The sequence below is a fragment of the Trypanosoma conorhini genome, assembly GCF_003719485.1.
Source record: "Trypanosoma conorhini strain 025E chromosome Unknown Tco_14.4_contig_00097, whole genome shotgun sequence".
Taxonomy (NCBI): domain Eukaryota; phylum Euglenozoa; class Kinetoplastea; order Trypanosomatida; family Trypanosomatidae; genus Trypanosoma; species Trypanosoma conorhini.
Window position 1 is genome coordinate 3804 of NW_021704184.1, and position 11564 is coordinate 15367.

General features: G+C 58.3%; 4 protein-coding genes across 4 annotated transcripts, besides 10 other annotated features; all 4 read left to right on the forward strand.

Moving 5' to 3' along the window:
* Positions 1-11: 11 nt before the first annotated feature.
* Positions 12-43: a microsatellite.
* Positions 44-136: 93 nt separating this feature from the next.
* Positions 137-157: a microsatellite.
* Positions 158-295: 138 nt separating this feature from the next.
* Positions 296-313: a sequence feature (GA-rich).
* Positions 314-341: a microsatellite.
* Positions 342-383: a sequence feature (GA-rich).
* A 156-nt stretch (positions 384-539) lies between these two features.
* Positions 540-561: a microsatellite.
* Positions 562-912: 351 nt separating this feature from the next.
* On the forward strand, positions 913-5571 carry Tco025E_02467 (DNA-directed RNA polymerase III subunit RPC1; the record flags this gene model as incomplete). Its single annotated transcript, XM_029369392.1, has 1 exon — positions 913-5571. One exon carries the CDS (start codon positions 913-915, stop codon positions 5569-5571), a length of 4659 nt encoding a protein of 1552 aa, XP_029230487.1.
* Positions 5572-5753: 182 nt separating this feature from the next.
* Positions 5754-5830: a sequence feature (GA-rich).
* Positions 5831-6136: 306 nt separating this feature from the next.
* Positions 6137-9289, forward strand: Tco025E_02468 (putative conserved oligomeric Golgi complex subunit 6-like; the record flags this gene model as incomplete). Its single annotated transcript, XM_029369393.1, has 1 exon — positions 6137-9289. One exon carries the CDS (start codon positions 6137-6139, stop codon positions 9287-9289), a length of 3153 nt encoding a protein of 1050 aa, XP_029230488.1.
* Positions 9290-9333: 44 nt separating this feature from the next.
* Positions 9334-9372: a microsatellite.
* Positions 9371-9415: a microsatellite.
* Positions 9416-9540: 125 nt separating this feature from the next.
* On the forward strand, positions 9541-10020 carry Tco025E_02469 (uncharacterized protein; the record flags this gene model as incomplete). Its single annotated transcript, XM_029369394.1, has 1 exon — positions 9541-10020. One exon carries the CDS (start codon positions 9541-9543, stop codon positions 10018-10020), a length of 480 nt encoding a protein of 159 aa, XP_029230489.1.
* A 279-nt stretch (positions 10021-10299) lies between these two features.
* On the forward strand, positions 10300-11331 carry Tco025E_02470 (uncharacterized protein; the record flags this gene model as incomplete). The annotated part of the gene is made up of 1 exon (XM_029369395.1): positions 10300-11331. The coding sequence occupies one exon, from the start codon at positions 10300-10302 to the stop codon at positions 11329-11331; it is 1032 nt and encodes a 343-aa protein (XP_029230490.1).
* Positions 11332-11466: 135 nt separating this feature from the next.
* Positions 11467-11508: a sequence feature (GA-rich).
* The last annotated feature ends 56 nt before the right edge of the window (positions 11509-11564 follow it).

Here is an 11564-nt window from a genome sequence, read left to right on the forward strand (position 1 = left end):
AGTTTCGACCCCTCCCTTCTCTCTCCCTCTCTCTCGCTTTCTCGCCTTTTTTTTTCTTTACGAGGCGGTATTCGCTTTGATTCCGTGGAGCGCCGTTGTGGGGACGTGTGCACGTGTCGCACGCATACGCCTGCGGGTGTGTGTGTGTGTGTGCGTGGCACGGCTCTGCGCGGGGCGAAGTGATGCACCGCAAGCAGAGCCTGCGCGAGGGGGGAGTGCAAGCCGCGCGGGGTGGCGAGGTCGCACACCTCAGTGGGTGTAAAAAGAGGGGCATGTTGTAAGTGCGAGGGGACCTGGCGAAGAAGGAAAAAAAAGAAAAAGAGAGCGAGAGAGAGAGAGAGCGGAAGTAGGCGGAGGGGGGGGGGGAGAAGGAAAGGAGCAGGCAAGAACGGACGGCACACTGAGATGAACTCGTGTGATAACTTCAACTAACAGCGCGCAGGGAGGAAAACAGAAAGGAGATAAACGGCGCTTGCTGCACGTTGTGATAAGGAAGCGGGAAGGCGCCGCATTTTAACTCCGCCTCCGCTGTGAGGGAAAACAACAGCAACAACAAGAACACTATATATATATGTGTGTCGCTGCGGAGTTCTGGCTGCGGTGCTCGGTTAAACTTGAACCCCGACGGGACAAGGGGACGAGGGAAGGCCTTGCTGTCTCTCGTGCTTGGAGGGGCATCTTTACTGCCGTTTCTCTTTTCCCCTTTTTTCTCTCTTTTGCCTTACCGCAGTGAAGCACGCGCTGCTGCGACAACGCACAACAGCCTGTCTGTGGGGATCTCAGCGCTTTTTCTTTTTTTTCCCCCTCTTTTAGCGCGCTCAGGCCTCTTCTGTTCCCGTTGCGCTGAGAAGGAGTGGGCGGTGCCTGCTCCGTTGGGCGTGGGTGTGGGTGGGCTCCGTCAATCGCGCCGAAATGCGTGGGGGAGGCCCCACTGCGCCCTTGCTGCTCCCGCAGCAGTTCGTGGAGCCACTGCCGAATGCGCCGGTGGAGATCAGTGCGCTGCACTACGGCCTTCTCTCACGCAGCGACATTCACCGCCTCTCCGTCCTCCCGTGCCGACGCGTGATTGGGGCTGTGAAGGAGTACGGCGTGAACGACCCCCGCCTCGGCGTCTGCGACCGCGCCTCCGTCTGCGCAACCTGCGGGCTGCGAAGCATCGACTGCGTCGGTCACCCCGGCCACATCGACCTCGAGGCCCCTGTCTTCCACCTCGGCTTCTTTACCGCAATTCTGCGCATCTGTCGCACGATATGCAAGCGTTGCTCCCACTTGCTGCTGGATGACGCGGAAATTGAGTACTACAGGCGGCGGCTCGCCTCCAAGAAGCTCGAGCCACTGCAGCGGGCTGCACTGATAAAGACAATACAGACCGACGCCTACAAGACGCGTGTCTGCCTCAAGTGTGGCGGATTAAACGGAGTCGTGCGACGAGTGCGTCCTTTACGTCTTGTACACGAAAAGTATCGCGTCGAACTGCGTCGCGGGGAAGAGGCTATGGAGGACGGTGAAACATTTTTTGACTGTGACCTGCGCACGGCGTGCGCGTACAACAAGGTGGTGGAGGAGAGCAAGGAGAACGTGCACGAGTTTCTCGATCCGGCGCGGGTGCGTCAGCTCTTCCTCGCCGTGCCACCGGAGGAGGTCCTACTTCTTGGTTTGCAGCCTGGCACTAATCCTGTTGACCTGCTCGTGTCAACGTTGCTCGTTCCCCCTGTCTCGGTGCGACCGCGCGGCAATTCTGGAACCGCGGCGGTCCGTGACGACGACCTCACAGGGCAATACAACGACATTCTCACTAGTTCCGACACGCTTCAGGATGGCTCGATTGATGCCACCAAATACACGGAGACGTGGGAAATGCTCCAAATGCGTGCAGCTCGACTCCTGGACTCCGCCCTCCCAGGGTTTCCGCCGCACATGCGTACCGCCGACGTCAAGTCCTACGCGCAGCGTCTGAAGGGGAAGCATGGAAGGTTCCGAGGTAACCTCAGTGGGAAACGCGTGGACTTCTCCGGCCGCTCTGTGATCTCTCCCGACCCAAATCTCGACGTGGATGAGCTCGCCGTTCCTCTGCGCGTCGCACGGGTACTGACGTATCCACAGCGCGTTTTCAGGTCCAACCTGGAACTCATGCGTAGGCTTGTACGCAACGGCCCAAATGTACACCCAGGCGCCACCACAGTCTACCTCGCCCAGGAAGGGTCAAAAAAGTCGCTTAATAACGAACGCGACCGTGAGTCGCTTTCGGCAAAATTGTCGGTTGGTGACGTTGTGGAGAGACACGTCATGAACGGTGATGTTGTGCTGTTTAACCGGCAGCCTTCGCTGCATCGTATCTCCATGATGGCCCACCGGGCACGTGTGTTGCCGTTTCGCACGTTTCGCTTCAACGAATGCTGTTGTGCCCCGTACAACGCCGACTTTGACGGAGATGAGATGAACGTGCACCTCGTACAGACGGAGGAGGCGCGCGCCGAGGCATTTGAACTGATGTCGACGGCGAAAAACATTATCAATGCCAAGAATGGCGAACCCATTATTGCCTGCACGCAAGATTTTCTCGTCGCAGCCTACCTCGTGACGTCCCGCGACGTCTTTTTTGATCGCTCGCAAATGTCATGGATGGTCTCCCACTGGCTTGGGCCGGTTACCCAATTTCGGCTACCGATACCGACGATTCTGAAACCGGCGGAGCTGTGGACGGGGAAACAGATCTTTGAACTGATCGTGCGCCCCTCGCCGGAGGTAAATGTGCTGCTCAACCTTGAGGCCGCGACGAAGTTCTACACGAAGGCGGGCAAGCAAGACTGTGCCGCGGAGGGCTATGTGGCATTTCTTGACTCCTGCTTCATTGCTGGCCGGCTCGACAAGAAGCTTCTTGGGGGCGGGTCAAAAGACGGACTCTTCGCACGCCTACACACACTTGCGGGCGGCGGATACACGGCCCGAGTCATGTCTCGCATTGCACAATTTACCTCGCGCTACCTGACAAATTACGGTTTCAGTCTCGGCCTCGGCGATGTTGCGCCGACGCCGCTGCTGAACGAGCAGAAGGCGGCCGTGCTTGCCCGCTCCTTCGCCACCTGTGACGGCCTAATTGACGCCGCCAAAACCGGACGTATGGAGCCGCTACCAGGTCTCACTATACGGCAGTCGCTTGAGGCGCGCCTCAATGCGGAGCTGTCAAAGGTGCGTGATGAGTGCGGTACGGCAGCTGTGGAAGCGCTCTCTGTCGACACAAACACCCCGCTAATGATGGTGCAGTCTGGGAGTAAGGGTAGTGCGCTGAACATTGCGCAGATGATGGCGTGTGTGGGGCAGCAGACTGTGAATGGGAAGCGTATTTTGAACGCATTTCAAGATCGTTCACTGCCCCATTTTTATCGCTTTGAAGAGGCGCCAAGTGCGCGTGGTTTCGTCGCCAACTCCTTCTACTCTGGACTGACACCAACGGAGTTTTTCTTCCACACGATGGCTGGTCGCGAGGGTCTCGTTGATACTGCGGTGAAGACGGCTGAGACTGGCTACATTTACCGTCGTCTCATGAAGGCCATGGAGAACCTAAGTGTGCGGTACGACGGCACCGCCCGCAACACAAGGGGGGACGTGGTGCAGTTTAGGTTTGGCGAGGACGGCCTCGACCCACAGCTCATGGAAGGCATCGGTGGCACACCCCTCAACCTGGAGCAGGAGTGGCTCAGCGCGCGCGCCGCAAATGCACGCTGGATCGTGGAACGACGCGGCACCGTCAACGCCACGAGCAAGAATAAAAGCAAAGTTGCTCGCGTCACTGATGGGCAAAGGCGTGACGAGACACAGCGTGCGCACGGCGAGCGCAAACTCGCATATCTTGATGATGACGGGGAATCCATTTCACTGCTGCCCACGGAGGTGCCGGCGTTTGTCGCGGCGTGCCTGTCGGGAGACTCGGAGGCGCTTGCGGTGTGTGAGCGGCTGGAGCGGCTGGAGGAGAGGCACGACAGGGTGCGGGTCGTTGAAGGAAGGAGCAGGGAGGGAGATGCGCCGCGGCGCCAGCGGACGCGTCGTGCGGAGCTGATTTCCCGACTGTCGCGTGTGAGTAGCTCAAAGTTTAAGGACGACGTGGCGGACTTCTTTCAAAGGATGGTGCGGGAGCAGCGGCGGATTCGTGCGCTGCTGGAACTTTCCTCCGACTCGCGTGAGCGCGTAGGTGCAAAGGCGGCGTGCAACGGCTCACAGACGGCAACTGGGGAAGACGCCGCCGAGCTCCGAGTTCTTGAAACCCTCCAAACGGAGCTGCTCCCGCTGACGCAGGGGATGCTAACCCGCTTCCTGGCACAGTGCGCACGCAAGTATATTCGCAAGGCCTGTGAGCCTGGGACGCCGTGCGGGGCGATTGCGGCGCAGTCGGTTGGTGAGCCGAGCACGCAAATGACACTGCGCACCTTCCACTTTGCAGGCGTTGCTAGCATGAGCATCACCCAAGGTGTGCCGCGCCTTGTTGAAATTATTAATGCGAACCGCAATATTTCAACCCCGGTTATCACAGCACCTGTGCGGAGACTGCGACGGGAAAAGGCGCTCTTGTTTAAAACGGAGGCGCAAGCGGGGGACGACGACTCACCGGAGGCGTTTGAAAGACGGGTTCGAAGTGTAAAGACACAGGTGGAACGCGTGGTGCTAAAGGAGGTGGTCTCGGAAATCGTGGAAGTATGCACATGCACTGAATTCTACCTTCGCGTGCACCTCAACATGCCGGTGATTGCCAAGCTGCAGCTGCCAATTAATGCCATTACGGTGCGTCAACGCATTCTCGCGGCGGCTGCGCGGCCAATGTCGCCCTTGCGTCTCTTGCGTGAGGACTGCGTGGAGGTCATAAGCCTTGATACTCTGGCGGTGTATCCATACTTTTTGGAGGCTCACCGCGTTCACTTTAACCTGCGTCACCTGCTGTCGCTGCTCCCGGACATTGTTGTGGGTGGTATTGCTGGCATCAACCGTGCGATGATCTCATCCAACGGGGCGGAGGTACTCGCGGAGGGGGCGGAGCTGCGGGCGGTGATGAACCTTCCCGATGTGGAGTCGACGCGCGTCGTCTGTAACCACGTCGCCGTCGTGGAGCGTGTGCTTGGCATTGAGGCGGCACGGCAGGTGATTGTGAACGAAATTCAAGGCATTCTCAAGGCCTACAGCCTCAGCATTGACATACGGCACGTGTACCTTCTCGCGGACCTCATGACGCAGCGTGGCGTTGTGCTCGGCATCACGCGCTACGGCATCCAGAAGATGAACTTTAATGTGCTGACGATGGCCTCCTTTGAGCGCACCACCGACCACCTCTACAACGCCGCGGCGACGCAGCGCGTTGATGAGAACCTCAGCGTCTCGGAGAGCATCATCGTTGGGAAACCGGTGCCTCTCGGAACGACCTCCTTCGGGCTTCTTCTTGACAGCGGCGAGAACGTGGTTGGATCCTCGCAGTTCACCGCGGCCCGCACAAGGCGTGCGACGGGCAAGACGCTTCACCGCGTACGCCGCTCAAGTGTGCCCCCAATTGCCGCGGAGAATGCGTTTCGCCTGGACCTTTTTTAAGTGCTGCGTTTACACGCGCGCGCGTCCTCTCTTTCTCTGTCGTTCTCTTACTCTACTTGAAGAGGTGGGTGGGGGGCGGTGCGCTTGTTTTATGCGCGTCTGCAGACGTCTTTTCTTCTGCGTGGGCGTCTGCTGTTGGGTGGCGTAAAATTGAACAAGGCACGGTAATATAACTGCGAGTAAACGAAGGAAGAGGGAGGGAAGAAAATGGAAGGAAGACTGAGGATGAAGGAAAAAAACTGAGCGAGAGGAAGGAAGGCGGGCAGCTGCAACACGACATCCGTGCCGGATGACGAGAGCGTGCGCCTGTGGCTCCCTGCAGCGGGCCCGGGGCCGCCGGGCGAAAATGGCACAAATGAAATGAAGGGGCCAGACATATATATATGTGGGTGTGTGAACATGTCTTTCTTCCTTTTCGTATTGAGGGCTTGTGTCTGTGTCTGTGTGTGTCGGCTACGCGAGACGAAGAGGGGAGAGTAGTGGCAGAAGTCAATAGGATTGAACGTCGTGCGCACGCGGGGGGTGCAACCGGCACGGCACAAAAGTTTCGCCTTGTTCAGCAGCAATGGTGGAGCAACCGCCCCCCTCAGCACCAGCGGCTGCGGCTGGGCGAACAGGGCCGCTGAGTGCGCGCCCCCACGGTGCCGTCGCGCAGCTGGGGTCGACAGCAGCGAAAACGGCAAGGAACGACGGTGATGCGGTGGATGCTTTGGGGGGTCTTGCGACAGCGGGCTACGCCTCCTCCACACGGAACTTTGCCACCAGCCGGAAGGTGCAAAAGTTGCTTGACATCACTGTCAACGACAACTTCCGCGATCTCGTGCTTTACATGAATGACGCCGTCCCTGAGTTCCTGGAAAACTTTCTGCCGCCTCCCACCGATGTGTCAACCGTGGCGGAGGAGAAGGCCGCTTCGCAAAGGCGCTCACCCCAACAACCGCCGCCGGTGGCCTCCATATCTTCTTCAACCGCGCTGCGATCTGCTTTGGAAGGTCGTGCCGTGGACCTGCACCGCTGCTTCTTGCAGGAGTGGGCGACCCTCAACGGCGTCTTTGAGGAGGTCTCCGACACGGTTTCGAAGGTGAACCAGGAAACCGAGGTGCTTCAGACCACCCTCAACGCACATGCGGCACGAACAAGGGATTTTGTGGCTCTCATGACGACCCTTCAGGCGGAGCTATCGCTAGTGCAGCAGCGCGAGAGGGAGATGCGGGAATTTCAGGAGAAGTACCACTTTGGCGCGGAGGAGCAGGAAATTCTTAATGAGAGTCCGGTGGACGCCGCCTACCTCGACGTCCTGCAGAGTGCGCAGAAGACACACCGAAGGTGCCGCGAGTTACTGCTCTCACGTGAGCACTACCAAAGTGCGGCGTCCATGATGGATATTACGTATTTGGCAATCATGAAGGGGACGGAGAAGGTTGCACGCTATTTAATCTCTGCCTCTGCAGCCGTGCCAGGCGCTGTGGGCTTTGGCGCTGATTCGCCCGAGTTGACGAGTTTCTGCCTGCGGTGCGTCAACTTTTTGCGGGAAGAAAACATCAGTCAGTGGACGGCAGTGGTGGAGGAGGTGGCGCGGCTGCGGCGTGCCGCGGTGTTGCGGCAGTACTTTCATCTCATGACAACTGGCTCTGCGACAACATCGGCCGGCACGTACCGTGCAGGGGGCAAAGGCAGCGAGGCGTCAAACGCCACTGGCGGGGCGCGGCCCCTAGAAGCAGAAATTGGCAATCCAATATTCTTCTTCAGCTCACTCTTCGCCTGGCTTCATCAGGTAATTGTGGACGAAGGGGATTTTCTAGGCGCGTTTTTCCCACCTCGGTCCCCGCAAGGGGTGTCTGCGACCACGCCGACAGTTGCGGGCTCTGCCGAGAAGGCTGCGGCTGCGGCTGCGGCCGACGCGGGTGAACACGACGACGCATTGCCACAAGAAGACGTGCCTGGGCACGCCGAAAATTCAGAGTTGCCGCTAACAAAAGCCACCGTGTTGGACTCCGTCTTTGAGGTGCTCTGCAAGCACATTCAGAGTGTACTGGAGGGCGTGCTGGAACGCTTCTTGCGCCAAGCATCGAGTCTTCAGGATGGTGATACTTCCGGTGTGGGGGGTGGTGGTGGCGGCACCGGCGTGCTCTCTAGCCCCTCCGGCCCGATTGGCCTCACCGGCGGAATCACGCGGTGGTTCTCTGCGGCAACGGGACTTGTGGCGTCGTTGGCGCCCAACTCAGCGAGCGGAGTGCAGCGCTATCAACATGTGCTGAACCGCTTGCAGCAGGAAGCGCTTGTGGGGGCTACGCTCGTGGGGCTCACCAGCGGGCTTCGCACAGCCCATGCCCTTCTGCAGCTTTTCACGTATTACGGCCATAGCACTTTCATCGCCCTCCTCGGACGCGAGGCGGGGCTCACGCGGCTCGTCGTGGATGATGCGAAGCTGCAACTTCTTCGCGTGTACCACACCATCGCCAAACAGCTCATGGAACACTCGCTGGATAGTGTGGCCAGCGTCGTGAGTCGCTGCGCCGTTTTGCGTCGTCTGGCCTCGGCGGAGGCGGCGACTGCGAGGGAGGCGGCCAAAAAAAACGGTGACGCGGCGGCGGAGTTCGTGACGAATTTTCTCTTTCTCTACGCCGCTGAGGGCGACGTGGACGCGGACGGTGTCGTGCTTCACGACGACCGCCTCAAACCGCCGGAGCCGCAAGAGCGACAGGCGCAGCAGCCTTCGCCCGCCGCGGGGGGCGTCGCCTCCCCTGGCAATCGCAGCGTCAGCGAGAACCCGTACCACCGCAGTGGGCTCTCGAAGCGACAGGCGCAGTGCGTAGATCTTCTGCGGGTGCTGTACTCCATGGTTCTTCCCACCCCTCCGGAGGTGGAGGAATGCCTACACGTCCTGCAAGCCACGATGGTTGAAGCGGAGAAGCATGCGGAGGTCATGGAGTCTGTGCAGGAAATGTTGTCCAAAGGCTCTACGCATGTTGGTTCTGCCCCCGACAACACCACGCTGTGCCATGAACAGTTTTTCACTGTGCTGGTGCAACACATTTTGTCTTTCCCGCTCGTGCTCGCGCGTCAGCCCACCGTGAGCAACGCTCTCGATGAACCCTGCAAGCTGGTTTTGCAGCTTAATACGATGTCCGCCCTGCAGGAAACACTGGCCCCACACCTGGGCCTACTCGCGCTTTCAAGTGCAGCCGCGGGCCACACAACACCGCTCTCTAACGTTGTTCCCGAACGTGTCGAGCAACTCACAACGGAACTTACATCGGTGCTTTCCAAATGTGCTGTGCGGCACTACTTTTGCCGACGTCCACACGACAGTGTGGCACCGGCGGTGGCAGGCGGAGAGGAGTTGGCCAGCAGCTGCAGTATCATTACTCTGGGTGCGGGAGAGACATTTGAACTAGATTGCGAACAGCTGGACGCGTTGACGATTTCCGCGCAGCTTCACGCGTTTTATGGCAATGTGGCGGCGTCAGGCCGAGCCTACATTCCTGTCATTGCCGCAGTGCGATCACCCCGTCTACGGGAACAAATTGCCCAGGGTGTCTTACGAGCACTATGCGATGTGTATGATTTACGCTACGATCGACTTCTTAAGCTTCAACAGCAGCCAACTTCGGCGAATGCTGAGGCGACAGTGGCGGCTTCGCCGACGCTTTTTAATGACCTTGACCCGAGGAAGCTGCGCATTTTACTTGAGGTAGCGCCATCGCGATCGAGCTGAGCTTAAAAAAGCAACCCCTGTGTGCTTGTGCTGGGGAGCCTACGTTCTTTTTTTTTTTTTTCTTTCTTTTTTTTGTGTGTTTTGCTGGCTTGCTTCTTTTTTGCTTTCTCTCGCTTGGTCTTCTTGGACGATCCTCGCTTTTTCCCTGTCTTGTTGGCCGCGGCGCAGGAGGGAAGGGGCGGCGCTGCGTCGGAGCACGGCGCAGGCGGGGGGCTCACGGCCGGTAGAATTTAAGAGAGAGACGAACAGGGATGGTGTTTTACGCCTTTGTGTTGGTGATGAAGCCGCGCCAGCGGCGCTTCACCTCGCAGGCGCTGCGCGAGATTGCGGTGGCGGTATACAACAACGGCGGCCTCATCCGCAAACTCACAAATGAGGGAATCATGCGCCCGTACAGTCGTTTTCGCGACGCCGACAACACCCCGCTGACGTACGCGCGGTACGTCACGCTGCAGGTGGACATGGGGGAGGAGCAGATGCGGAAGGTTGCGAAGCTGATTAAGGAGCACCAGGACGTGTTCATCGCGCTTAGCCTCAACAACTTGGAGCGGCCGGTGGGAATTCGCAGTCAAAAGGACCTGCAGTCGGCCTACTTCCCACTTGACACCTTCACACGACTAGAGGAGGAAATCAACTGGCCCCCGCAGACGTCAGCTGACGTCTACGAGCAGCTGGAGATGAATTGGAAGGAGTTTTCCCGCACGCGGTGGTCAAACTTTCTGCGCAATTAGGCGGGCACTCGTCGGCTGTGGGGCGGGCGACAGGGGGCGAGGGGTCCGCCGCCACGCCGCTGCACACACGAATAACTCTTTCCCCGTCCATTTTCGAAATACGCAAAGAAAGCACAAGGAAAAAAAAACGACAGCAACGACAACGTCGTTTTTTATATATCTATATATCTTTTTTTTTAAACCGAATTAACATCCTTATTCCGTCAAAATATAAATGTGTGTCGCGTGTGTGCAACTTTCCGTTTTCTTTTCTTCTGTTTTCTCTTGGGAAGTGAAGAGATGGCCGCCATCGCTGCGCCGACTGAGAGCCCGGCGCCCATGCTCACAGAGAAGCAGCTGGCTGCCCTCGTCAACATTGAGGGGGATGTGCAGCTCAAGGCGGCACAGCTCAGTATGCTGTGTTGCGAGTACCGGACAAATTTGACACGTGTTCTGCTTTGCTTCGAGCCTCTCATGGCCCCGCTGCGAAGTATAATTTTTTCCGGTGTGCAGAAGCGGAAGTACATTGAAACGCAGCTCATCTGGCTGGAGCGCATTATTGTGCTCCAAGAGCGTCGTGGCGGTGCTCGCAAGCTTCCTCTGTCCGAGCTGCAGGCCGTCGAGAAGGACCTCATGATACCCGTGCAGAGGGCGATGCAGGACAGTTATCAGCAGCTGGACGTTGTAAACAAGGAGGAGCTTGCGGTGCTACGCAACTACGAGTGTCCACCGGACCAGGCCCTGGCGACGATGGCGATGGCGATGCGGGTGCGCGGGGAGGAAGACACCCGGTGGTCCACGGTGCAAGTGGTTCTTAGCGACAGTTACTTTTTTACGTTTTTCATCAGCCGTGCGCAGACGCTGCTGAAGCAGCCTCTCGCTGAAGAAATACAGGAGGAGTTGGAGGTTTACTGCTCCTCGCCTGACCACGCCCCGGAGGCCCTTGCCCTCATTTCCGTGCCACTGGCTGCCGTTGGGCAGTGGCTATGGGCACTGCGGGACTACTACCGCGTGAAGAGGATTGCCACGATGCCCGACCCGCCCCTTTCTGTGGAGGAGAGGCGGCAGACGGTCACACGCCTGCGGTACGAGCTGCAGTCGATCAAGGACAACATGAGTTCCGCGGCGGAGGAGATGCAGAAGCTGCAGGACCAGATCATTCGCAGAACGCTGGAGGTACGCAATGAGTACGACGACACCATGTGCCCGCTCCACGACTCCCTTGTAAAGAAGACGGAGGAGTTTATTCAGACACTCGAGGGAAAGCAGCCGCCCGCCGAGGAGAAGGAGGTAGAAGCGCCACAGCAGGAAGAAACCGCGACTTCGGCGTAATCCGGAGGCCCGATGCTCTGCCCTTATGTATAGTGCACCTGGGCAAACCAAACAAAAAAAAAGAAATGCACTGGAAACAGGAAGAGTAAAGGCCTTAACCACGCACGCATGCAAGTGACAAGTAAGTCGCCAAACGAGAGAGAGAGAGGGGAGAAGGAGAAAAGAAAAGAAAAAGAGCACGATGCATGTTTACTTGCTGTAATATGTTCCATTTCTACGAGGATGCTTTTTAC